Source organism: Diceros bicornis, chromosome 10 (assembly GCF_020826845.1).
Source record: "Diceros bicornis minor isolate mBicDic1 chromosome 10, mDicBic1.mat.cur, whole genome shotgun sequence".
NCBI lineage: Eukaryota > Metazoa > Chordata > Mammalia > Perissodactyla > Rhinocerotidae > Diceros > Diceros bicornis.
Window position 1 is genome coordinate 13,378,558 of NC_080749.1, and position 25,340 is coordinate 13,403,897.

The window sequence follows — 25,340 nt, forward strand, 5'->3', positions numbered from 1 at the left end:
TGGACTCAGGTCCTGATGTATGGGACCACCCGGGGGGCATCCTGTACGGAGCACACAGAGTGCAAGGCTGTGGCTCTGGTGGAGTGTTTCCTCCCTCTGCCTTTAAGAGAACAAGGGGGATGCAGCAGCATTGGCAGTATGCAGGGGCATACCTCCCCAGGGCAGCCAGGGACCAGGGGCCAGGGGAAGGTTAATGGGGCAGAGAGATCTGTGTGTGTTGATTTGGGGGCTGTAGACTACAGCATAGCAGAGACAAAGGACGCCATCTAAGGATGTCTGAGGATCAGCAACTTCCATGTCACCTGGGACCTTAGTAGAAATGCACAGTCTCTAGCCTCACGTGGACCCGTGAATCGGAACCTGTGTTTGAACAAGATCTCTACGTGACTCCCTTGCACATTACAGTTTGAGAAGCCCTGCCGCTCTAGCTACACTCAGGGCCGCAGCCTTCAGACCACAGCGCCGACACCGCTCCCTTCACGAAGCCTTCTCCACCCCTCTGTGGGTCTTGGGTGCTCCTTTCACATCCCCCTGCACTTTGTCACCTGGATCTCGCCTGTGTCCTTACTGGCCTGTCGCTGGAGGTCTGCATGTCTGCCCTTCCTTAGAGGTGCGCTCTACCCCAGATCATTCTATTGCCTGACTCAGAGCAAGCTCCAATCAGAAGGCTCATGGAGGCAATGAACGAAAAAGTGGGCAGGTGATCGACAGGACACAAATAAAAGCCTGAAACTCACTGAAGGTTAGGTGTTTATTTTCGCTGCTTCTTAGACAAGCTCTACAAGGTAAAAACAAAATACAGACTCTTTCAATAGCATAGACTTTAAACGTCAACCTCAGACCGTGGCATTTAGGATTTCCAGAGCATGTTGGTTCAGGCACTTTTGTACCCAGAGGCACAGAGAATTTACCAGGCTCTGAGGGAATTTACTTGCTCTCTGGGGAATTCTGTTGCCGGCTGCCTGGTGAGGTAGGGAAGGGCAGCAGCAGACATAAGATCAAGGTCAGGCACACAGCCCACCCTGACTTTCATGAGCTGATTGTCCAGTTGGTGGGTGGCCAGGTCCTCTACTGCACCTGTTCCGTCCTGTCACCCACCTTGGAATCCCTTCCCTCTTGAGGAGCACCTGCAGCAGGAGGTGGGCGGGAAGGGGAGGGAGCATACTGGACTTTGCTCTGTGTCGGCATCTTTGGTGTGAGGAACCATCTCCAGGCCCAGGGGGGGCCAGAGAAGGAAGGCAGCCGATACCATCTAGGGTTGGCGATCCTTGGGGGGGTACCAGTTGCCCATGTTCTCCCTGCTTCCTATCAGCAGGAAATCGATGGGCCCCCCTTTTGCCTAGCAAATGCTGAAACCTGCTTCACCTGCCTCCTTTTCAGTGAGCCTCTCTGAGGGCCAGGCTGCTGCTCCATCAGGGCCAATTTAGGAGACAAGCCTCTGCTGCTCAGCCTTGGAGCAGCAGATGGAAAACATCTGCAGGAAGCAGACAGCTTCGCCTGTGCTGCCTCCCCTCCATCCGTCACTGGCCTAATGAGATATTCTTGCACTTGGTTTTTTTTTTTCCTTTTCACTAAAGGACCCTAATGTGCTCCACAGACATGAGCTCACGAAGCCTCCCTTGGGGAGCAGGGGCATCCTCTCCTTGTAGCACTATCTGGTCAGCCTTTGCTGGCTGACTCTTTGTTTCACCCTAAGATGCCCTCTGGCCCAGGAGAACTAAGAAATATAAGCATGACCAGCAGCCCCCATTCACAGTAGAGTCAGTGTGCGTCTGACTGATGTCTTCCATCAGGACCTCCACTGCTTTGTGGTCAAAGGGGCTTTTTTGGTGGAGATGGCAGATCACCCTGGTTCTGCCAGAGGTTGGGGGCTCAGCCGAGAACAGCTGTTTCTCCGCAGGGGAAGTAAAAACAGTTTCAGGATGAATCAGTGAAGGATGGCATATGATTCAAGGACACACGTCCTGTGGCCCTGGCTGTCGTCCAGCCTCTCGTGCTTTGGGGCAGCAGCGTTTTGAGTCTGTAGCTTTGGCGGAAAAGACTCTCCTGACTATTTTGAAACGTAGCCCTCCGTTAGGAGGAACTTGGAGCCAGTGTGGTTTTCTGGGTGCTTGGGAGGCAGGTTCTCTGCCCAGAGAGGTAGCAGAGGACATTTGAAGAGGTCTCCAGTGTTTTTCCACAGGACCAATTTAATGAAGGCAATCAGTCCTTCAGCCCCCCAGGATGGTCCTGATAAAGGCTCAGCTGTGACACTGAGCATGCTCTGCGTTCCCCTCCCCCTTGAACTGACTTTTAGAGGGTCTGCTCTAGGCCTTCCTGGAAGACAGTCAAACTAATGATCTAAAAGGTGAGAAGGCACAGTGGTCGAAAGAACGGTCATCACCAACTTAAGGAGGGAAAGAAATTACACTTGTTCTCAAGACGGGGTTCATTAGCGGCTCTGGCAAGGAGGTAACTTCACACTCCTGCAGGAGGATCAATTTGCAGCTGCCGTGGTGACTTCTGACTTTCAGGAAAAAATCTCCCCAGCTCAGGGAGGATTAGGGGGAGCAGCTTCAGCCCCAACCCCTCCCACTCCCCACCTGGCAAAGAACAGACCTTCAGTTGGCTCTCAGGGCACAGATACCAGGCTCAGCCCCTAGTGCCCTCGCTCCCTGGCCTGGCATCCTGCTGCCACTGAAGATGGACGAGGGAGGAGCCATAGCCCCTGCTCACTGGTGACTCTTCAGCCCTGTACACCCAAATCGGGCCCCAGAGCTCCTGTCTGCCCTGGCACCTGAGAGCCCCAGCCCTGCAAAAGCCTTGGGAAAGTAGCAAAGAGGGATGGGGGGGCACAAATGGATCGACTCTACCAAGGAACAAGCCTCTCACTGCCTCTTCTGTGCAAAAAGCGTGTGAATATCTCTGCAAACGTCACAACAGCGTGAGCTGCTGTTCTCCAAACATCTGGCACTTGCTTTTAAATCTACAAGTTGAAATCTCAGGGACTCAACTTTTTAGCTAAGTAAATATAATTGCAAATCCTGTTATACATATGAAATATATATGAACATATATATCACACACACGTGTGTGTCACTCTGAATATTACCACATACATTTGCGTTCCAGGAATTCAGACCTCAAACCACCAATTTGTGCACAATCTCATCATACTGCACGGTCAAGAAAAGAAGCCCTGACAGGCTCAGGGCACCATTCTGCCTGCGTCTGGTTTCTGGAGCTGGGTGCAGACGCCTCACACGTGGCTCGTCTTCTGGGCCAGGGCGTGGTCCATTGGCAGCGTGAACTTGACGGCACCGTCCTTCTCCCAGCCCCTCCGGATCTTGGAGAGTCTGTGGCTCAAGCAGGGCAGGAGGAACAGGCCTTTGGCCAGGATGATGACGCAGGGTACCAGCAGCGTGAGCGTGAAGGTGGGAGGCAGGTAGAACTTGTAGCGGCTCTCCTCGAAGGCGCGGGTCCAGCCGTAGGTGAGTGTGTGCAGCGTGCTCAGCACCAGGGCCACAAAGCCCAGAGTGGACTGCAGAAGAAAAGAAGGCTGGAATGAGGGCCAGGGTGATGAGAGACACAGTGATTCCACAATGGCTCCTCTGCTTGCCTGGCAGAGGGGAAGGAAGGAGGGCGGCTTCAGTAGTCAGGGCTCTGGGTTCAAACCCCAGCCCTGTGCCTCACTCTCTGTGTGATCTTACTACCTAAACTCTCTGAGCCTCAGTTGCCCCAACAGAAAATGGGACTAATGCTTCTACCCTGAAGGTGTATAAGGATTGATTGATTCATGAGGATTCAATAAAATAACAATGCTTTTCCCCAAACTGTGTTATTCATGCCTCTGGTGGCTGTCAGAGGACTTTAGATGGAATTGAGTTCAAAGAAGTTTAAAAACATTTTAATAGTTTTGTGTATATTTTAATGTAGATTAGAGTAACAAGTATCTGCCAGCATACCAAAATCATAATTTCCCAGATAATATTTAGTCTAAGATAAGGCCAGATAAAAAAGTGAATTGATTTTAAGTTGATGTAAAGATAAACACAAAGTAAAAAATTTACTTGGCACACGGATTTGGCACCAACAGTGAAGGTGGCTCATGGGACCTGCTGGCTGGGTGACCTGACACTGAATATAAAGCCCACAGCACCACATAGATGCTGTCTGTGGGTGCTGTTCCATCCCTCCTGCCCACCTATGAAAACCCCAGGTGGAAACCATGCCAGGATTACTCTCCTGCCTCGAAGGAGATTAGTGACTGTGGGGAGATCAAGCCCATCACAAATGCAAAGGAAATGGTCCAGGCCATCTTACAGTGGAGCATCCCACGCCTTGAGCCACGCATGGGCTTTTGTGGGTCACTTCTAGCCAAGGGCAGCTCCTCATCACCCCACATGCTACACCCCACGTGATGTGAGAATAGCTGGAAGTGCTGATCTGAACCTCCAGCCTCCGGGAATCCTTTGCATGTAAGGTTTCTGGTGGACTACAAATGAGGTGTTCCAGATTCGACTGTGGGTGCTAGGCTTGACTGACACTGTGACCCTGGGCAAGTCAATCAGTCTCAATAAGAAGGAAGTGATTCCAGGAGCTAAAGTCAGGTGCGGGGGACGTGCTGTGTGGTGCAGCATTCTCCAGCCCAAGACGAGGCAGCCACGGTGGGGAGCAGAGGGCACCAAGGGTTAGGGCTTTATAGGGGTGGGGAGGAGAGGCACGAGGTGGTTCTGATTGAATTCCCTAAGCACCAAGGAGCCACTGAGAGATGAGGGGAGACCTGTGTTTAGTGCATAAGGAATGAAAATTTCTTTCATTCAAGCAATGAATTTCTCCAAGGAGACAATGCAAGGGTTTAATTGCAATGTGGCAGCACGATGGTACCTCAGGGTGCTCTTTATAGGTTGGTTTTGACTTTCCACAGAGAAGCTGCAACTCGGCCTCCTGGATTTCCTTCCAGCCCAGCCCGTCAGCATTGATCCAGGAGCTCAGCTGAGAGATGCCATCCTGTCTGTACTCCCCTCAGACACGGTTATAAGTGGGTCTGATTCCACCACTGGGCCTCATTCTCACGCCCCACCTAGTGTGGGGACGCTCTGTTTGTACCCACTCCAGGACAAACACCACGATGGTGAACCTCAGGCAGGGGAAGACATGGTTCAGAAGTAATGCTTTTACTCAAAATAATAACAAACATTTTCTAATGTCTATACACTATAAGTTCATAGACAGGTTCCCAAGTACAACATTTTTGACCCCAATGAAATACTAGCTGCCAAAAGATCCTCAGTCTCTATCCTCTCTAGATCCTCTCCATCTAGCCATCTCTGGTTCTTCTTGGCTTTGGGAGCACTTCCAGGATCTTTTTATCTCATCCTTAACAACTTCCTGGCTCAACACAGCCCATTGGGAAAGGTCATGGTTGACTCTGTGCTACCACCCACAGTTACTTCATACGCCATATTAAAATGGCCAGCCCCCAAATGGAAGCCTCCTTGACTGTGAGTCATATGTAACCAAATCCTTGTCACTTCCAGATGTGTCTGTCAAGAATTCCAGTTCTCCTAGCAACGTTTGAACTACATCAACCTTTTCCAAGTTCTGATCTATTGATATTGAAGACGGGTTAAAAGGGTCCCCAGCACTGAGAAAATACTTGGGATTAACATTCAGAATATATAGAGAACTCCTAAACTCTAACAACAAAAAACCAAACAACCTAATTTAAAGATAGGCAAAAGACTTTTAAATAGAAATTTCTCCAAAGAAGATATATGATTGGCGAATAAGCACATGAAGAGATGCTCAACATCACTAACCATTAGGGAAATGCAAATCAAAACCACAATGAGATACCACTTCACACCCGTTAGGATGGCTACTATCAAAAAAAACCAGAAAGCAAGTGTTGGTGAGGATGTGGAGAAACTGGAACCCTTGTGCACTGTTGGTGGGAATGTAAAAGGGTGCAGCTGCTGTGGAAAACAGTATGGCAGTTCCTCAGTAAATTAAAAATACCATTACCATGTGCTCCAGCAATCCCACTTCTGGTATATGCCCAAAAGAACTGAAAGCAGGATCTTGAAGAGATATTTGCACACCCATGTTCACAGCAGCATTATTCACAACAGCCAAATGTGGAAGCAACCCAAGTGTTCATTGACAGATGAATGGATAAGCAAAATGTGGTATTTCTATACAATGGAATATTATTCAGCCTTAAAAAGGAAGGAAATCCTAACATATGCTATGACATGGACCAACTTTGAGGACGTCATGCTGAGTGAAATAAGCCAGTCACACAAAGACAAATACTGTATGATTCCACTTACATGAGGCGCCTGTATGAGGTAGTAAAAATCATAGATACAGAAAGTAGAACGGTGGTTGCCAGGGGCTGGAGGGAGTGTAGAATGGGGAGTTGTTGTTTAATGGGTACAGAGTTTCAGTTTTCAAGATGAAAAGAGCTCTGGAGATGGATGGTGGTGATGGCTGCACAACAATGTGAATGTACTTAATACCACTGAACTGTACACTTAAAAATGGTTAAGATGCGGGGCCGGCCTGGTGGCGCAAGCGGTTAAGTGCGTGTGCTCCATGGTGGTGGCCCGGGGTTCACCTGTTCGGATCCTGGATGTGCACTGACACACTGCTTGTCAAACCATGCTGTTGCGGCGTCCCATATAAAGCAGAGGAAGATGGGCATGGATGTTAGCCCAGGGCCAATCTTCCTCGGCAAAAGGAGGAGGATTGGCATCAGATGTTAGCTCAGTGCTGATCTTTCTCACCAAAAAAAATAAATAAATAAGGTTAAGACGGTAAATTTTGTGTTACGTATATTTTACCACAATAAAAAAAATTGAAGTGGGAGGAAAGGTGCCCAGCACTGACCATCAGGAATAAATCTTGAACAAGCCTGACAACCACCGTGACATTCCCCAACCAAGTGCCCAGCCCCAAAGTGTTGCTCCTCCTGCTCGTGTGGATTTACTGGGCTTTGCTGAGATGCCTGGGGAAGAGCCTTTCATCCCTGAAAGTTTATCCATCTGAAACTGTGGTTTTCAAATCTGGTTACATGGTAAAATCACCTGGAGAGCTTGGGAAAAATATCAACGCCCAAGCCCCAGTCTCACAAATGCAGATTAAATTGGTCTGGGTTGGGGCTCAGGCATCAGTAGCTTTTAGAAGTTCAGCAATGATGCTCATGTGCAGCCAGGACTAAGAACCACTCATTTAGGGGACTCTCATCACCCAAGCCCTTCTAGCTTCAGGCTGAGAAGTCCTCACAGGCTCCTCTGCCCAGGCCATTTGACTGGGGTGGACCTGGTCCTATCTGTTCCTTCAACAAGGACCCACTGAGACCTTGATGGGCCTACACTCTGCATTGTGGGGCTTTCCCAGATGTTGCAGCAATGAGAATCCACCCAGGCCTAGGAACCTAGCCCTGGCAACCCCAGAGGGGCCTTAGCCTCTCCCTTGGTGACATGCCCTGGAGCTCCAGTGTTGGACCCATGTGGGCCACCGTCCCCAGCCCCTAATTTGGAGGGTGATGGATTGTGCTGGATATGTGGGACATGCACTGGGAGAGTATGGAGATGCTGCTCCCTTTCATACATTCTCATTCTTTTGCCATCCGAAATCCCATGGTGACAGATGGCAGGAATCCCCAGCATCAGTCTAATGGTTCAGAGAGGGCTGACAGCCAAAGACCAGCCAATAACAAGGGCCCTTTGAGTTTCCAATCCCTAGAATCATCTAGCAAGTTCCCTAAAATTCTCTCCTTGAAAGAACAATTTAAAAATCCCAGAACAGCCAAAGGAAGCCAAAAGAAAAGGAGGCATCGTTGTGGGGCAATTAATAACCGCCCCCCCCCCGACCCAAGCTAAGGCCATTTTTATTACATGTAAGCTTGTTAGCAAAAAAGAAACAGCCAGGCTGTCGGTGGCTCCTGCTGGTGCTCAATTACTGTGGCATGAAGGGGCTTTGGACGATTTCTCAGGAGGCTGGGGTTAGAGCTGGTCTGTCATTATTTCAGGCAGGCGGCTGGAGTGGGCAAGGTCACAGGAAGTTCTTCTTCTTTTGGGGCAGAACTGAGGTGCTAAGAGCTGAACCCAAATTTCTCCGTCCAGGCGAGCTGCACCAACCTGGGTATTCTGCAATCTAACAATGTTTAACTGGCTTAATTAGGAGCAGTTAGCACAGCCCAAACCAAACCAATAACAACAAAAACACCCAGACAAACAAAAATCAAAGTTAAAAACTTTGAAAACAGCCTCAGGAACAAAAGGAGAAACGTAAGCACAAATTACCTTTGTGGAATCACACTGTTTTGATGGCTTTTAGCTAATAATTCATTGTGACCCAGGGATCAAGCCAGGCCCACTGAGAACCACATCTCTGCAGCAGGTTTCTGCGCCCTGGTGACCTGCTGCAGGCGTGCCTGGCAGGGGAAGGAGATGGGGTCCGGGAAGCTCCTCACTGGCAGTGCTAACCTTATAGGAGAAGGTTGCAGCTTACCTCAAAAATCACGCAGCCACTCCTGGATGCATGTATTGTGCATTGTACATGTCCTCAAATCAAATCCTCCCGATGACCGCAGGAGGTGGACACAGATGTAAGTGAGGACACAGATGCTCTGAGAGGCTAGGAAACTGTCTAATGGTGCAGGGCTGGTAAGTGGTGGTCTTGAGACTGAGACCCAGGTCTGCTGGCTCCACAACCTTGTGTCCCCCACTCCAGAGGTTGCCACACACTGCACCATGTGTGCCTAAGTCAGCCAAAGAGCTTGCAAAAACAGACTTCCAGAGCCATCTGTGGGCATCTGAGTCCATAGGTCAGGGGTGGGCCTGTGTATCTGTATTTCTCCAAGAGAGCTCTGTGACTTCAAACTTTTTGATGGTGGCTCACCCTAAGAATCAGATTTTTCATTACTGCCCAGTACACAACCAGGTATACCACATATGTATATATAACTGCTTGAATCAATACAACTCAAAAAATATCTATGCTTAGAACATGTAGAGCACTCTGACTTTTTTTTGACATTCTATTCTATTTCATTTTTTAAAAGCTGGTGGGGACCCACTAAATTGATGTCATGACCCACCAATGAGTGTCAACTGCAGTTTGCAGACACTGCCCCGGACCATTCTGCTGCTCAGGGCTGGAGTCTCTTGGTGTCTCTCTCTCTGCCTCCCAATGAACTCAGAAGAGGGTGGTTGGTGGCTTTGTCAGAGACAATGGAGATGTGGCCACATACCCTAAGAATCATAGCAATATGCTTTTTATTTTTCTTTCACACATAATCATCTCTCACAGTGGCTCACACACCTCTGTGGGGCATTAACTCCATGTTACAGGAGTGTAAAGTGAGGCTCGGGGAGTGGATATGATCTTCCCGTGATTACAGAGCTGGGACGGGGGCAAGGAGAGCTGGAACCCAGGCTCCGGGCGCTGACAGTCCCTTCTCCTTTGTATCAGCACTGTCAGGAGACAGCATTTGTTTTTGTGGACAGAATGTGGGCATTTGAGTTTCACAAGTAAAACCCTGCCTTTCCACCGCCCTCTCAGCCTTCCACCCCCCTGCTCTGCAGCGGCAGAAGACTTTCATATTTGTTTTTTGACTCTTCAGTATGTAAAGCAGAGTGCGGCTGCTGAGGTCCCAGTCAGCCTTTGCTCACAGAATCAAATCCTCTGGCTTTCCCCGCTGCCAGAGCCGGGGCTGGTAATCTACAGCTGCTTAAGGGAGCTACTTTCTGGTGAGGGGGGCAACCTGCAGTCTGTTTTAATTGTGGATAAACCAGGCATCCTGGGATACACCAGGCAGGGACAGGAAAATCCTAGATTTGGGTGTGCAACACATGAAGATTAGTGGCAAATAAATAAAATTCTTTTCTCCCCCTCTTGTGCCAGCGTGTGTCAGCTGTGAACACTCCTCCAGAGACCTTTCGAGATGAGCAGAGCCAGTGAGATTCAGCAAGAGACACACTTTAAAAAAAAAAACCGCCACAGCTCTGTTTTGTTCTAGGGTACGTAGGTATCCCCAGTCAGCAACAATTAATTTGGATTACATAAGAGCACTGCACTGTCGGTGTCTCTCTTTGAATCCTGTGCTGTGCCCTCACTGCACAGAGAAGATGTGTGACAGATTTTTGTTAACAATGGGGGTGGATATGATAGCTGTTCTCTGCCCTGATACAATATGGATGGCGGAATCCAGGATTAGTCAGCACCCATCCCCGGAAGGGGACGAGTTAATCCGCCAACACTTGGGAGCTGACCACGTACTCTGCATGGGGAACAGTGGGAGATGCCGAAGAAATGTAACAAATGTCCCTGTCTCAGTTGTCCTTATAATCAAAATGTGGCTGTGCCTGTCTTGTTCCCTATCACATGCCAGGCCTAGCACGATGCCTGGCATGCAGTAGGTGCTCAATAAACATTTATTGAATGAATAAATGCACAAAGAAACTTTGCCACCAATAGCGTTTCCCAAAGTGTGTTCTGTGGAGTGTAGAGAGCTGTTACCTGAGAAACAAAGTAGAGGGAGGGCGCTAATGCTCAATAAGTCTGGGTAACAAGGTTTGTTTGTTGTAGACGTTATTAGAATCTTTGATGTGCCAAAGTGCACTGTGAGTCTCTTAGGGGGAAGCAAATCTTTTCTCAAGTTCATTTGACTACAGGCCTCCTTTTCTCTGGATTTTTCATAGAAATGGTGTCCTTTGGGAAATGCTGTGTTTTATCCCCCATAAACTGGTGATCCTAATGCTCACCTCCCATCCACCCTGCACGAATCAAGGGGTTAAAGGGAAGGATAGGGCCGGGCTGAGATGAGGGTGCTGGGGGGTTGGCTAGGCTCCCTCACTGGCTCCCTGACTCCCAGCTAGATCAATGAGATGCCCATGACTGCACGTCACAGAATTTTGTTTGTGAAGCTCAAGAATTGTAGAAACTGAGACTGTTTAGCCCAGGGTTCAGCGTTCTATTGTCTAAGTTTTCCACATTCCTATGTCTGGCTTCCCCAGATGTCATGAGAACGAGCTTGTCCCAGGCGGCCCCTTTATCTGGATCAGCCCTCGAGGCTCGGGAAGGCCCCGGTGTCTGACTGTGCAGCCCCGTTGTGCCCATTAGGAAAGCCGAGGTGGTTTGCAGAGGGGAAGCTGCGTGCACACGAGGCAGGGCCAGGGCCGAGCGGAGGCTCGCTGGCAGGGGCAGACCGAGTTACCTGCACGAAGCTGAACTCCCTCCAGTTGAGCGAGTTTGCAATGGACGGCAGTGAGGTGACGGCTAGCAAGGACAGCGTGCCGAGGGCCAGCACTCCCAGGGAGACGTATATCTCCATCCGCCAGACCTCCTCCTCGACCCAGAGGTGACTCTTGTTGGCCAAGACCTGGTGTGGATGGAAGGAGAACCATGACCACTGTGGCAAAGGTCGGTGCCCTGGAATGTGGGTGGGCGAGGACCTTAGGACGGGAGAGACACAGTGACCACTGACACCTCCACCACATGGAACCTGTGCCAGGCTCTGTTCTAAGCCTGCTTGCCAGGTATCAGCTTGTCTAATTCTCACAACAACCTCATGAGGCAGAGGTCACTATTATCCCCATTTTAACAGACGAGGGAAATGAGGCACAAAGATCAAGTCACTTTCCCATGGTCACAGATGCTAGCCAATGGCAGAGCTGGGATTAGGACCCGGGCAGTCTGGCTCCCAAGACATGGGCTCCCTCCCCGTGGCTTTCACAAATACCCCCGGGGCCAGTCAACCAGAACAGTCACATGAGCCGAGAGTAAGGAGTCAGAGAAGTCAACAACAGTAGAGACTCTTCAAACATGACCACCTCACATGGTTTACTGGTCCCCGAATCCCAGAAAGGAGGGAGGAGCTCTTCTAGCTTGGAATCTCTTCAGCCGATGGGCTCAGGCCTCTGCAGCCTGCCTCCCCTTCCAGCCTGTCTCATCCTGGACCCTTTGCCTTCCTGGTCCCCCAAGCTGCCCCTGTCGCTGGCTCGCACTCAGAACACACAGACATGAAACCCCTCAACATTTCCTGACTCAGAGCCCCCAGCTCCCATATTCCCTCCCAGCTCCTGACGTCTATCTGAGGCATGCAGCTTTGGATCAACCCTTGTCGGCAACAGAGACTGACATCCATTCCCCAAGCGGACCAGTGAGCATTTATGAAGCACCTACTATGTGCTGGGCCCTGGGCTGCAGAGAGCAAGGATACCTGCCCTCACAGAGCTCTGGGGTCCCCCATCAAGCCCCACGGATGCACGAATCGGGGAGCCCCTGCAGGGCCAGAGATTTCTACCCCTCCCTCCCCACCTGGAGTGCCCTTGCAGCTGAGCCCCGCCTCATCCGGCCAACACTCACTTGCCCAGCACATACTGAGGAAGACTTTTATCAAGGTCCTTCCATTAGAACCACCGTTTCCCAACTAGACCAGGTAGCAGAGTTCCTGGAAGTCAAGGCGTTCTCTGAGAAACACCACAAAATGCTGGTACTTTAATTCTACCAGCAAAACAAGGAGCAGGATTTCCATTAGAAAATGCCACTATGCTTTAGTAGGCGGGTCTCTGCTTTGCAAAACAGAATGACTCATACAGGTTTTTGAGAAACTATTTCAGCAGGAAAAAAATAACCCAAGCCCAGTTACCAGATACAATATTAAAAATGAATCTAGTGGGCTGAGCAAAAATGGCTGAAAAGCTTAAGAAAGTTTAAAGAAACTGAGGAAATGCCATCCATTGGGTACTTTTCCTGCAATTTGAGAAAGATGATTGCCTCTGTTCTATTTTAGGATGGGCTGGCTCACTTGGGTGTCTTCAAGCCACAAAAGGACCAGGAGTCTGGGGTCCCAGGGCTCATCCTGACCACCAGTTGTGGGTGGCTCTGGGCAACTTTGGCTCTGGGCCTCCATTTCTCCACTGAGAGGTGGATGAAGTCATGTCTCAAATCCTACGATTTTGCTTGTGTACCCTGCAAGTCAGGATTAGCTAGAAAGGTGCGGCAGATATTACGCTGCAGAGGGCAGAGAGGTCTCCTGTGTAACTGAGCCCAGCAAAGTCTTACTCACACCTTCGCAGTGTTAACAACTGCCACTACATAAGTCATCTCCTTGTGGCAAGTTGTTTGTTCTTCAAATATACTTCATTAGTCATTCCTTTCTACGTTTGGTAAGATCAGGCAGTTAATGTCACAAGTCAGAGTTTGGATGATTACACACGCATACCACATTTGCTTGCAAAATCTCTTGTTTTTTTCCTCTAATATTTCCTCTCTACAGTGACGCTGGGAAGGGGTGGGGTGAGGTGGGCAAGGGAGCCATGGATGGCGAGGAGCCTGCATGAGGATCTGGATCCCGGCCACCTTCAACAGCCAACCCACCGAACCACAGTGCTATACGTAGGGCTCCGCAGTGACCAGTGTCACGCACGGCTACCTGGAACGTAGACTTAACAATCGCCGTTCCCCTAGCAACCCTCCCCTGTCCACAGCTAATCAAGTTGGCCACCTTGAGCACGACAAGGGAAGTGTTTGTTAACAGGGGATGGAGCAGTGGCGTTCGCATGTGGGCTCTCCTTTCCTCTAGGTCGCAGGTTAGACGCTGAAGGACCCAGAGGCAGGAGGACCAGCGAGGCTGCAGCATTGGCCCCCCTCTAGGCCCCAAGGGTGGGCGGGGGGTGGGAAGAGGGTGGTGCTGACCACCAGCCAAACCCAGAGAAGGAGGAGGCAGGATGTGGAAGGGGCCGCCTGTTGGGGTGGGGAGAATGGCCTCACAGTCCCCAGGCCTGGATTCTGATGCCGACGCTGCCACGGTGGGGCAGTTAACGAGACCCTGGGCAGCCCCTTCCCTGGCTAATGGCACCACTGTCTCTTGTGTTATTGCAAGGACTAAAAAGATGAGGTTTGTGAAATGAGTAGCAGGTGACTGGCACACAGTAGGTGATTAATAAATGGCTGGTGCTGTTGTTCTTAAGGGCAGCTGGGCAGTTAGACTAGTTATTGCCCCAAGTTCTAGGTGTACTCCTCTTATGAGACGCCTAGTACTGGCTCTGTGGTGGCTAATTTAACAGTCACTCAATGAACGTGCATTGGGAATCTGTGTTAGTAACCATGGACCTCAAGGGCTGTAAGACCCAGTCATTGGGGGGCTCTGAGTCAGCCAGAAGGCAGACATGCAAATGAGTGATTACAAGTGGGCAGGAGAAAAGTCACACAAGTGTGGACAAAATACACCCGATTACAGAGGGGGTAGGGGAAAGGGGGAGATAGGCTGGGGGAGCTTAACAGAGGGAGGGTTTTGAAGGAGGAATAGGAGTTTGTCAGATTGTCAAGGTGTCCCAGGGTGGGGGAGTATCTGAGAGGAACAAGCTCTGCCCATTCAGAGGACAGTATGGGACCCGAGTGTGACATGTCATAGGAGCAGCGGGGAGATGAGGCGGGGGAGAGAGTACAGCAGGGTCTATCAACCCGAGGACAGTGGGGCGTCCCTGAGTGCTTTTCAGCAGTGACACGGTCAGATGCAAGTTTTAGACGGTTCTCTCTGACAGCCTACACTAGATTTGGGGCGAGGGGGCGAAGAAAACAGTATGTGAGTTAAACATTGTCTTTGATCTTGATCTTTGATTTTGATCTTGAAATGCATTTCTAGGGGACCACACAAGTAAATTAGAAAGCACTATACAAATATTAGTTATTGTCGGTAATAATACTGTCACTAAACGTGGTCTCAGGGGTCTTCTCTACAGCTGGGGTACAGCTCTGCCTCCAAATCTACAGACCCAGGGGCGTGGAGGGAACCGTGGAGAGTGTCCTATGCCCAGGCTAACATGGTCCTTTCCTCAAAACCTCCATAGGGCAGCCAGGGTGGTGAGCGCCTGCCACCTGAAGCCCTGAGGTGAGGGGCCCAAGGGCAGGCTGGGAAAGGCACACATCAGGCATGAGGGGCCCCCAGGCCCTGCTGTTAGGGGCTGAACGCAGACCAGCCTCAGATGCCCAGTGGCAGACCCAAGGGCGTGGCTGACCCGCAGACTATCCAGCATCTGCTCCAACACCTCCAGGTTCTGGCAACTCACCTCTTCGTGGCTGCTCTATTCTGTGTTAACCCCTGCCTCCCTCTAACCATCCCCCTCCCTGACATACCCACGTCAGCCCTGGCTCTGCCCGCCAGAACTCTGCAGAACAAGTTAAGCCCCTTTGCTTGAGGCCTTGGCTGTCTCCCAGTGATCCGTCCTGCGGGAGTGATGGTTGCCTGGCAACCTCCACGGGGGCCTGCAGCCCTGAAGGGCCTTGGAACTCCAGGAAAATTACCTCGCTGCACCCCTCCGTGCCCTGGTATTTGCATCACGGCAAAACTGGGTTAATATAATATCAAGGAGAGCCTCGGCAGGGCAGGATTTAGCGAATGGCAGCTGGAGCACTTGAGGGACGAGGGGCTGCTACCTTCTTCCCCACCTGAAACACCTGCCACCCGGATCTGCCACCCCCTGGGCAGCAGACATTGCGCCAATCCCCGAGGAGCCACGCAGAGGCTCCTGGCGAGTGGGCTGGCTCTTTTTAGAAGTAAGAAAATATCATCAAAGAGCATCAAAAACATTAGCACCAGGAGAGAGCTTGATCTACACATCAGGGCCCTGAGGACAAAAGAGGGGCTGTGACTTGCTCAAGGTCATGGGCTTTGCTCCACTCAGTGTCGCTGGAGGATGAGAGTCAAAGGCTTTGGCGAGGCCTTCTGGCCTCCAAGCCACCCCACACCAGCTAAGGCAAGGGACAAGACTGTCTGCATCTTCCATTCTGTGGCCCCAGGGACTGGCAGAGTAGGGGCTCAGTGAATGAATGAGTGAATGACCTGAGTTCTGGGACCATTTACTCAACTGTTCATTTGCACTTGCTTCCCCTGTAGAAAGCAGTATGGATATGAGCATGTATGTGGAGTAGAATGGCTGGATCTGAATCCCAGCTCTGCCACTTACTGGCTGTGTGACTTTGGTCAAGTTACTTAACCTCTCTGTGCCTCAGTTTTCTCATCTGTAAAATAAGGATAGTATAGCACCTGCCTTATGGGATGAGGTAAGGGTTAAATGAATTCACACTGAGTATGCAAAGCCCTTAGAATGGTACTTGGAACACAGCAAGCTCTTTTTAAGGGTTTGTGACTATTATTTGTTCCCTTCCTCTCATTTCCAGCAAGCATCTTGCTTATTTGCCTGAAGTCTGGGGTTCTTCCTTTCTCTCACGAAAGCCTAAACCCACAGATGCAATAATGCCAGGTGTCTGTGGGTGGGGAAGGACGAGGGCATTTGAGAAGCTGCCAGCAGGGAAGCAGGGGCCGCAAGAGTGAGCAGGGGCTGAGGTTTGTGGTTCCTAGGAAGCGGCCTCGCCTCCCGGTCCTGCCCTGGGAGGTGGCCTGGCCTCCAAGGGGATGGCTGTGCAGTGGGTGTGCTGGGGAGGGCCCATCTTCACCAGGATCCCTGCATCTCAGGCAGGAACAGAAACTGGGGGCCACCTGGGCAGGAGGGCAGGGTGGATGAGCAGTGTCTCACTGGTGCCTGGGCCAAACTCTGCTGGGTGTCTAGTGTCCTGCAGAGAGCAGGACCCTTGCACTAGTCCAGGATGGGGACTGGAGGTGAAATTAAGCAGGTTGGATAAAATAAGGAAAGGCAGTGTTGCTTGCAGACCTGAGCTTGGGACTCTATCAGGCCCTATGATCTTGTAAACCAGTGGGTAGCATCAGGGGCCTGTTTCCGTGGGTACAAGTGCCAGCTGATGCTGCCTGTGTTGCTACCTGGCTTGGTTGAAGGCCCTCCATTGCCCAGAAATCCTGCTGGCAAAAGAGGATGATGTGGGTTTCCTAAATGAATGAATAATTACTCCTCTCCCACCCCCGGAATTTGCTCCTGTTCCCTTCCCCACCCCATCTGATGTCAACTCCATCCCTCCAGGTGCTCAGGCCAAAAACCCAGTCATCCTTGACCACCTGCAGACCCCATGTCCATCAGCAATTCTACTACAGAATTCTGCCTTCCATACCTCTCCGCCCTCCACTGCTCCCCCCCCCCTCCGCGGCCCCGCCCCTCCACTGACCCCACGCCCTCCGTTGCCCCGCCCCCTCCGCTGCCCCCGCCCCTCCGCTGCCCTGCCCCCTCCACTGCCCCGCCCCCTCCGCTGCCCCCGCCCCTCTGCTGCGCCCACCCCTCCACTGCTCCCTCCCCAGTCCCAGCCTCCACCGCCTCTCGTCTGAGTTCCTGCCCAGCCTGCCAACTGGTCTCCGGCTCTGCCTTTGACCTCCTACTGTCTGTTCTCCAGCCGGCAGCCAGAGTGAGCCAGTTAAAACGTCAGGAGGGTCATCAGTCCTCTACTCAAAACCCTTCACTGGCTCCCTATTTCACTCAGTCTAGGGCCAAAACCCTTGGCCTTTAAGGCCTCCCCGGTATGGCTTCAACCTCACAGGCCTCGCCCCCCGCCCCCCCCCCCTCGCTGGGCTCCAGCCACAGGGCCTCCCCGCTGCTCCTCAGATGTGCCCGGCACGCCCACCCGAGGGCCTCCTCTCTGGCCGCTCCCTCGGCTGCCACTGGCTCTCTCACCCCCTTCCCGCCTTGGCTCGCACATCGCCCTCTCAGTAAGGCCTCCCTGACCACCCTTTAAACTGGCCCCCACGGCTCTCCCCTGCTTGATTTTTCTCCTTAACACTCACGACCTTCGAAATACCCTCTGGAACTTACTGCTTTATTTTGTCTAAGTCTCCTCCAGCTGGGCTGGGGATTTTCATGTTTTGTTCACGGATACTCAAAATCTTGGACAGCAGAACATGGGCACTGCCCAGTCCAAGCAGAATCCGCAGAGGACAAGTGGCGGATGCACCCAGGGCAGGCCGTGAGGCAGGGTGAGCAGCGGGTGCGGGCCGTACCTGCTTGACGGCGAGGTTGACCAGGTCGTAGCGGTGCGAGCGGCGCAGCGGCAGGCAGAAGCTGTAGACGGCGTGCAGGGCGGCGCAGAAGAAGCTGAGCAGGCCGATCTGCTTGCGGTGCTGCAGCCAGTGGTCCAGCCAGTCGGGGAAGCGGCGGTACTTGGTGCCGCGCCGCAGCTGCAGGGCGGCCGCCAGCACGCCGGGCAGGTAGACCAGTGACAGCAGCACGTAGGCCACGCACGGCAGCGTCGTGTTGACCACGGAGACGGGGAGCTTGTAGAACTTGTTCTTGCCCTCCTGCAGGTAGGGGTGCAGCACGTCCCGGACGAAGTTGTAGGCATAGAAGAAGACGAGGAGCCCCAGGGCCAGGAGGGCGGGCACCTTCCAGCCCGGGAGGAGGCGCAGGGGCATGGCCTCCACCTCCCGGGCTGAGACCAGGGACCCCATGTCCACAGGTGTGAAGCCCATGGCATGCACCATCTCCGAGACAGTGCGCTTAGCTTCCGGCTGGTCACTGCAGATGGGCACCTGTGGGGACAGGGGGCAGGGGGTAGGAGGAATCAGATGGGGTCACAGGCCACAGGGGTGGGCAGGCCTCAGAGAGCATCTGGGCCAAACTCCTCACTGAGCAGCTGAGGAAACTGAGGCCCAGCGAGCTGCCAGTTAACGTTACAGCTGGGAGCAGAAGGTGGCTCTGACTTCCAGGCCAGAGGTCTTCCCTCGGCCCCCTGTGGCTGCCAAGCCTCTGGCCCAGCATGCCCAGCAATGCCCATTACTCAAGAAGAGCACACGGGGCTCACCTACCAGTGAGCGTTTCACCCACTCCATTACCATCAGTCTCCACAAACAAAACACCCATCTAAGCAGCCCCCATGGGCCGTTGGAATAGCTGCTTCGAGGACTGTGGCCTGCCCTGGGGGTCGCTCAGCAACTGGGTTTTGCGTGTGGCCAGAATGTGCAGCTGTGTCTACGGCTCCATCCCTCAGTCCAGAAGTGTCCCCTTCAACGATGTCCCTTGGCCCCTATGACCTTAGCCAACACACAAGGCCTTCTGCACACCAGCCCCAGCCTCGTAGCCCACTGCTCCCCACATGAGCTCCCAGGCAGGCACCCTGGTGTCCTCAGATCCCCAAACACTCCACGGGACTTGCTGAGTCTACTGTGGTCAGTCCGGTCTACCGACACTGACTCAGCGCCTACTATGTGCTGGGCTTTACATCTTCCATCCCTCAGCCTCGCCACAGCCTCCAGGTAGCCTTTCTCAGGTGAGGAAACAGGTCTGGGAGCATCATTTCTCCCCTCTCTGCCTTTGCAGGGTGTCCCCTCAGCCTGGAATGCCCTGGTGCTCTCTGTGCCTGACAACATGAGGTGGGGCCAGGCCAAGGCCAACCTCAAGTCTTCCCTAGCCAGCTGCTAGCTCTGTTCCCTCCAGGCCCCACCACACAACACCTGTCCATTGTTGCCAGCCTGTCCACACACAGGAGTCTCATGATGCAGGCTGAACATAAGGCCCTGCAGACAGGGGTGGCCAGGCACCTGGGGGCTCTCCCACAGCCTGGCATGGAGCTGGGCAGAGGAGGCATCTGGGCTGGACTCATTGGTGGAAGTTCTCACACACATGAGGAACCTGGCTCCTTCCTCCAGGAAAATGCTTGGCCTCTTGGCATTAAAAATCACCTTGGCAATAATGTACACCTGAAATTTACACAATGTTATACGCCAAAATGACTTCAATAAAATAATTTTTAAAAAATCACCTTGGTAAGACCTCCTTCTGCCAAGAACTGGATGCAGCCCTGGCTGCTCTCTGGAGCCATTTTCCACCCCCAGAAAAACCTGCTGTTGACTATTCTGAGAAATCCACTCAGTTCTCTGAAGCCCTTGGAATAATGAGATAAAGTCTGGGACATGCATGCTTCCTCAGGGCCTAGTACGTATGTGTTACTTTCCCCTTTCTGAGTCCAATTCTAAAAGCAAAGTCTCTTCCCTTCTTGACTCCAAATAGTAGAAAGAAAGCCATCACCCTTTTCCTCCTTGCCTCCTCTAATCAAGTTACCATAGAAGAAAGAATATGGATTTCAGATTCTTATGAACTGTGTTCAAATCCCAGCTTACCAGCTGTGGGACTTGGCATAAGTAAGTTCATTAACATCTCTGAGCCTCAGTTTCCTCCTCCATAAAATGGAACTTTGCGGTGATGTGAGATGAGCTGAGACAATGAACAGAAAAAGCGTGGCACCCTGAGGCCCTCCATGAAAGTTAGCCATTTATATTTATTGTTATCGTGGTTGTTACTTCCCAGGCACCTACCTGCCTGTTCCCATCCCTGGGGCCAGCCTGCAGGGTCCAGGCGGAGATGACATTGAAGGCCTTGACCACCGAGCAGGTGGGGAAGAGGGAGGCCAGGTACTCAGCATTGGACTCACGGTGCTGAAGGTGTTCCTGCTCTGTGGGGTTGCTCACATCTACCAGGATCTTGCCGGCTAGCTGGTCGCTGAGACTACACAGTGAGGAGTAGTGCTCCCGGAACATGGCCACAAAGATGACCTCAGGAGAGCCCACTGCCTCCTCCTGGAAAGTCACTTGTGCTGCTGAGGGAAATAGCCCAGCCGTGCGTTTGGGGTTGCGGCTCCCCACCACCACGCTGAAGCCGGAGCCCACCAGGCGTGTGGCCAGGGAGCGGGCAAAGTCCCCACTGCCCATGATGCCCACTTTGGGGGCCTCACTGGGGACCTCAGCCAGGCTGCCATCACTGTCCACCGGATGGTGGCTGATCAGCGGCTTGTCCATCTCTTCTGACATTTTGGTGGCTGGAAGAGAAAACAGGAACCCGGTCAGTGGAGGGCTCCCAGGCTGCCCCTCCTATCACCTTCTTCTCTTGTCCAGTGTAACTACATGGCCGTCAAACGTTCACCCCACAGGCCTTCATGAGTGCTAACGTGCCAGCACCTGGGGACAAGCTGAGCAAGACCCGGCCCTTCCCGGGGAGGGCACAGATGCAGGAAGAGGCGGGGGAAGGACCTCTGCCTCCACCCTTTGTCCTTCCTGCTGAGTTATTTCCTTGGGACAAATCTGCAAGAGTGACAGTGCTGGGAAAGATAGGTGTGGAATTTTCATGATCAATGCCATGCAGTGCCACACTTATTTCCCGAAGGCTTATGCGATGGACAGTGTTACTATCCAGTAACGACGGTTTAACTCTAAGCTCATCATTACTGGGTGTTATCTTTGATTACCAGGAAGGGTGGACATGTTCCTCTGCTTGTTTACGTTTTGCAATTTCACATTGTTTACATTTTGCAATTTCTGATGCTTTTCCTTACACAGATGTTGAGCAGCTTGAAGGCAGGGACCTCATCTTATTTGACTTTGGATCTTGCCATTTGTCATGGGGCCTAGCAAAGAGCTGGTACTCAGTGTTTGCTGAATGAATGAATGAACACTGAAACTCTACTCTCTGAGGGTAGGACTGGGGTGGGACATGACATTGAATGGGACCCTGAGATTGGGTGGGTACCTGGGATCTCCTTCATTGAGCCTGAGGTAGGAGTGGATGTGGAGGAAACTGTGGACTCGGGCCAGGAGGTTACGGTAAACCTGGATGGTAGAAATTATATTTTTAATTGTCACCAAGTTCTAATGGAAATGTGCTCTTTCCTTCATGTATGAAATGTGAGCAACAGACCACAGTTGTATTAGCAGTGTCTGTGAGTTTGTCACCAATACTGACCAATGTCACATCACAAGTTTACATTAAGAAACAAGATCTCAAACAACCTAACTTTACACCTCAAGGAACTAGAAAAAGAACAACAAACTAAGTATAAAGCTAACAGAAGAAAGGAAATAACAAAGCTCAGAGTGGAAATAAATGAAATAGAGGCTAGAAAAACAACAGAAAAAAAATCAACAAAACTAAGACTTGGTTTCTTGAAAAGATTAACAAAATTGACAAACCTTTAGTTAGGCTAAGAAAAAAAAAAGAGAAAAGACTCAAATAAAATAAAAAATGAAAGAGGAGAAATTACAACTGATATCACAGAAATACAAAAAATCATAAGACACTATTATGAACAATTATCTGCCAACATATTGGATAATGCAGAAGAAATGGATAAGTTCCTAAAAACATACAGCCTACCAAGACTGGATCATGAAGAAATAGAAAATCTGAACAGGCCAATAATAAGTAAGGAGATTGAATCAGTAATTAAAAAATCTCCCAACAAAGAAAAAGCCTACGACCAGATGGCTTCACTGGTGAATTCTACCAAACATTTAGAGAAGAATTAATGCCCATCCTTCTCCAACTCTTCCAAAAAATTGAAGAGGAGGGAACACTCCAAGCTCATTTTATGAGGTGAGCATTACCTTGATACCAAAGCCAAAAAAGGACACTACAAAAAAAGAAAATTACAGGGCAATACCCCTGATGAACATAGATCCCAAAACCCTCAACAAAATACTAGCAACTGAGTTCAACATTCCCGTTAAAAGGATCATACACTATGATCAAGTGGGATTTATTCCAGGGATGCAAAGATGGTTCATTATATGGAAACCAATAAATGTGATACGCCACATTAACAAAATGAGGGATAAAAATCATATTACTATCTCAATAGATGCAGAAGAAGCATTTGACAAAATTGAACATCTTTTCATGATAAACTAGGTATGGAGGGAATGTACCTCAACATAATAAAGACCACATGTGACAAGCCCACAGCTAACATCATCCTCAATGGTGAAGAAAAAAGCTTTCCTCTAAGATCAGGAATAAGACAAGGAGGCCCACTCCCACCACTTCCATTCAACATAATACTAGAAGTCCTAGCCAGAGCAATCAGTCAAGAAAAAGAAATAAAAGGCATCCAAATTGGAAAGGAAGAAGTAAAACTGTCTCTAGACGTGATCTTATATATATAGAAAACCCTAAAGACTCCACCACAAACTGTTAAAACTAAGAAACTGGGCCAGCCCCAGTGGCCTAGTGGTTAGATTTGGCACACTCTGCTTCGGGGTCTGGGTTTGGTTCCCAGGCGCAGACCTACACTGCTGGTCGGTGGCCATGCTGTGGTGGCAGCCCACATACAAAATAGAGGAAGATTTGCCACAGATGTTAGCTCAGGGCAAATCTTCCTCAAGCAAAAAAGGAAGATTGGAGACAGATGTTAGCTCAGGGAGAGTCTTCCTCAGCAAAAAAAAAAAAAAACCAAACAACAAAAAAAACTAAGAAACTAATTCAGTAGGGCTGCAGGATACAAAGTCAACATAAAAATCAGTTGTGTTTCTATATACTAACAATGAACTATCTGAAAAAATTAAGAAAACAATCCCATTTATAATACCATCAAAAAGAATAAAATACTTAGGAATAAATTTAACCAAGGAGGTGAAAGATCTGCACACTGAAAACTATGAAGATTTAATATTGTTAAAATATCCATACTACTCAAAGTGATCTACCATTTCAAAGCAATCTCTATCAAAATTCCAATGGCATTTTTCACAGATACAGAAAAAATAATCCTACGATTCATATGAAATCACAAAAGACCCCAAATAGCTAAAGCAATCTTGAGAGAGAAGAACAAAGCTGGAGGCATCACACTTTCTGATTTCAAAGTATATTACAAAGCTATGTTAATCAAAACAGTATGGTATTAGCATAAAAACAGACACATAGACTAATGGAACAGAATAGAGAGTCCAGAAATAAATCCATGCATATAAGGTGAACTAATCTTCAACAAAGGTGCCAAGAATACACAACAGGGAAAGGACAGTCTCTTCAATAAATGGTGTTGGGAAAATTGGATTTTCTCATACACAAAAATCAACTACAAATGGATTAAAGACTTAAAAGTAAAACCTGAAACTGTATAACTCCTAGAAGAAAACATAGTTGGTAAGCTTCTTGACATTGGACTTGGCAATGATTTTTTGGATGTGACGCCAAAAGCACAGGTAACAAAAGCAAAAATAAATAATTGAGATAACATTGAACTAAAAAGTTTCTGCACAGCAAAGGAAACAATCAACAAAATGAAAAGGCAACCTATGCAATGGGAGAAAATATTAATAAACCATATATCTGATAAGGGGTTAATATCTAAAATACATATGGAATTTATTCAACTCACTAGTAGAAAAAACAAATAATCCAATTAAAAAATGGGCAAAGGACCTGAATAGACATTTTTCCAAATAAGACATACAAATGGCCTACAGGCACATGAAAAGATGTTCAACATCACTAATCATTAGGGAAATGCAAATCAAAACCACCATGACATATCACCTCACACATGTTAGGATAACTATTATCAAAAAGTCAGAAGATTCTAAGTGTTGGTGAAGATGTGGAAAAAAGGGAACCCTCATCACTGTTGGTGGGAATGTAAATTGGTACAGCTATTATGGAAAACAGTAAGGAGGCTTCTCAAAATATTAAAAATAGAACTACCATATGATCCAGCAAGCCCTCTTCTGGGTATGTATCCAAAGGAAATAAAATCACTATCTTGAAGAGATAGCTGTACCCCATGTTTATTTCAGCATTATTCACAGTAGACAAGATATGGAAACAACCTAAGTATCCTTTGACAGATGAATGGATAGAGAAACTGTGGTGTATATATATGTGTATACACACACACACACACAATGGAATATTATTTAACCTAAAAAAGAAGGAAATCCTGACATTTGTGTCAACATGGATGAACCTGGAGGACATTATGCTAAGTGAAATAAGCCAAACAAATACTGCATGATCTCACTTATATGTAGAATCTAAAAAGTCAGACTTAGAAGCAGAGAGTAGAATGGTTGCCAGGGGGAGGTGGGGAAATAGGGAGATGTTGGTCAAAGGGTACAAGCTTGCACTTATAAGATGAATAAGTTTGGGAGAGCTAATGTACAGCATGGTGACTGTAGTTAATAATACTGTTTTATATACTTGAAATTTGCTAAGAGAGTAATCTCAAGTGTTCTCACCACACACGCAAAAATGGTAACTGTGAGGTGATGGATATGTTAATTAGCTTGATTGTGGTAATCATTTCACGACGTATATGTATATCAAAACATCACCTGTACACCTTAAATATATACAATTTCATTTGTCAATCATATTTCAATAAAGGTGGAGGAAAATTAAAAGATAAAATTATAGTAGATATTAGACTGCCACTTGATCTTGTTACTTAATGGACTAATAAAGAAGCATGCATATTACTATAGCACATCTTGGTTTTTTAAAAAAATATTTTAGAACTGTGTTTCACTATAATTGATTTCCTACATAACCCTATGTTGTTTCATTTTATGCATGAAGAGCATTATTCTGAGCCAGACTATGGGTCCACAGGGGTCCTGGGCATTGAAGGGTTAAGAACCCCCGCCCGGAACCAGTGGAGCAGCAGGGATGGCTTTTAATACC

At 49.5% G+C, this 25,340-nt stretch overlaps 1 protein-coding gene across 5 annotated transcripts in view; it reads right to left on the reverse strand.

Annotated features, from left to right (window-relative positions):
* Positions 1–477: 477 nt before the first annotated feature.
* The window catches only part of STEAP3 (STEAP3 metalloreductase), a 49,509-nt gene continuing 24,646 nt past the window's right edge, over positions 478–25,340 (reverse strand). For 2 of the 5 annotated variants that reach the window (XM_058548828.1, XM_058548832.1), the window contains exons 2-5: positions 20,204–20,703; positions 17,894–18,421; positions 11,207–11,371; positions 479–3,520 (exon numbers count right to left, since the gene is read on the reverse strand). In XM_058548828.1, coding sequence (XP_058404811.1) covers positions 3,239–3,520; positions 11,207–11,371; positions 17,894–18,421; positions 20,204–20,703 — 1,475 coding nt within the window. In that variant the 3' untranslated portion in view covers positions 479–3,238. Of the gene's footprint in view, positions 3,521–5,140; positions 6,710–6,729; positions 8,143–11,206; positions 11,372–17,893; positions 18,422–20,203; positions 20,704–21,410; positions 21,489–25,340 lie in introns of those variants that run through there. The other 3 variants (XM_058548829.1, XM_058548830.1, XM_058548831.1) reach the window with 3 other exon arrangements.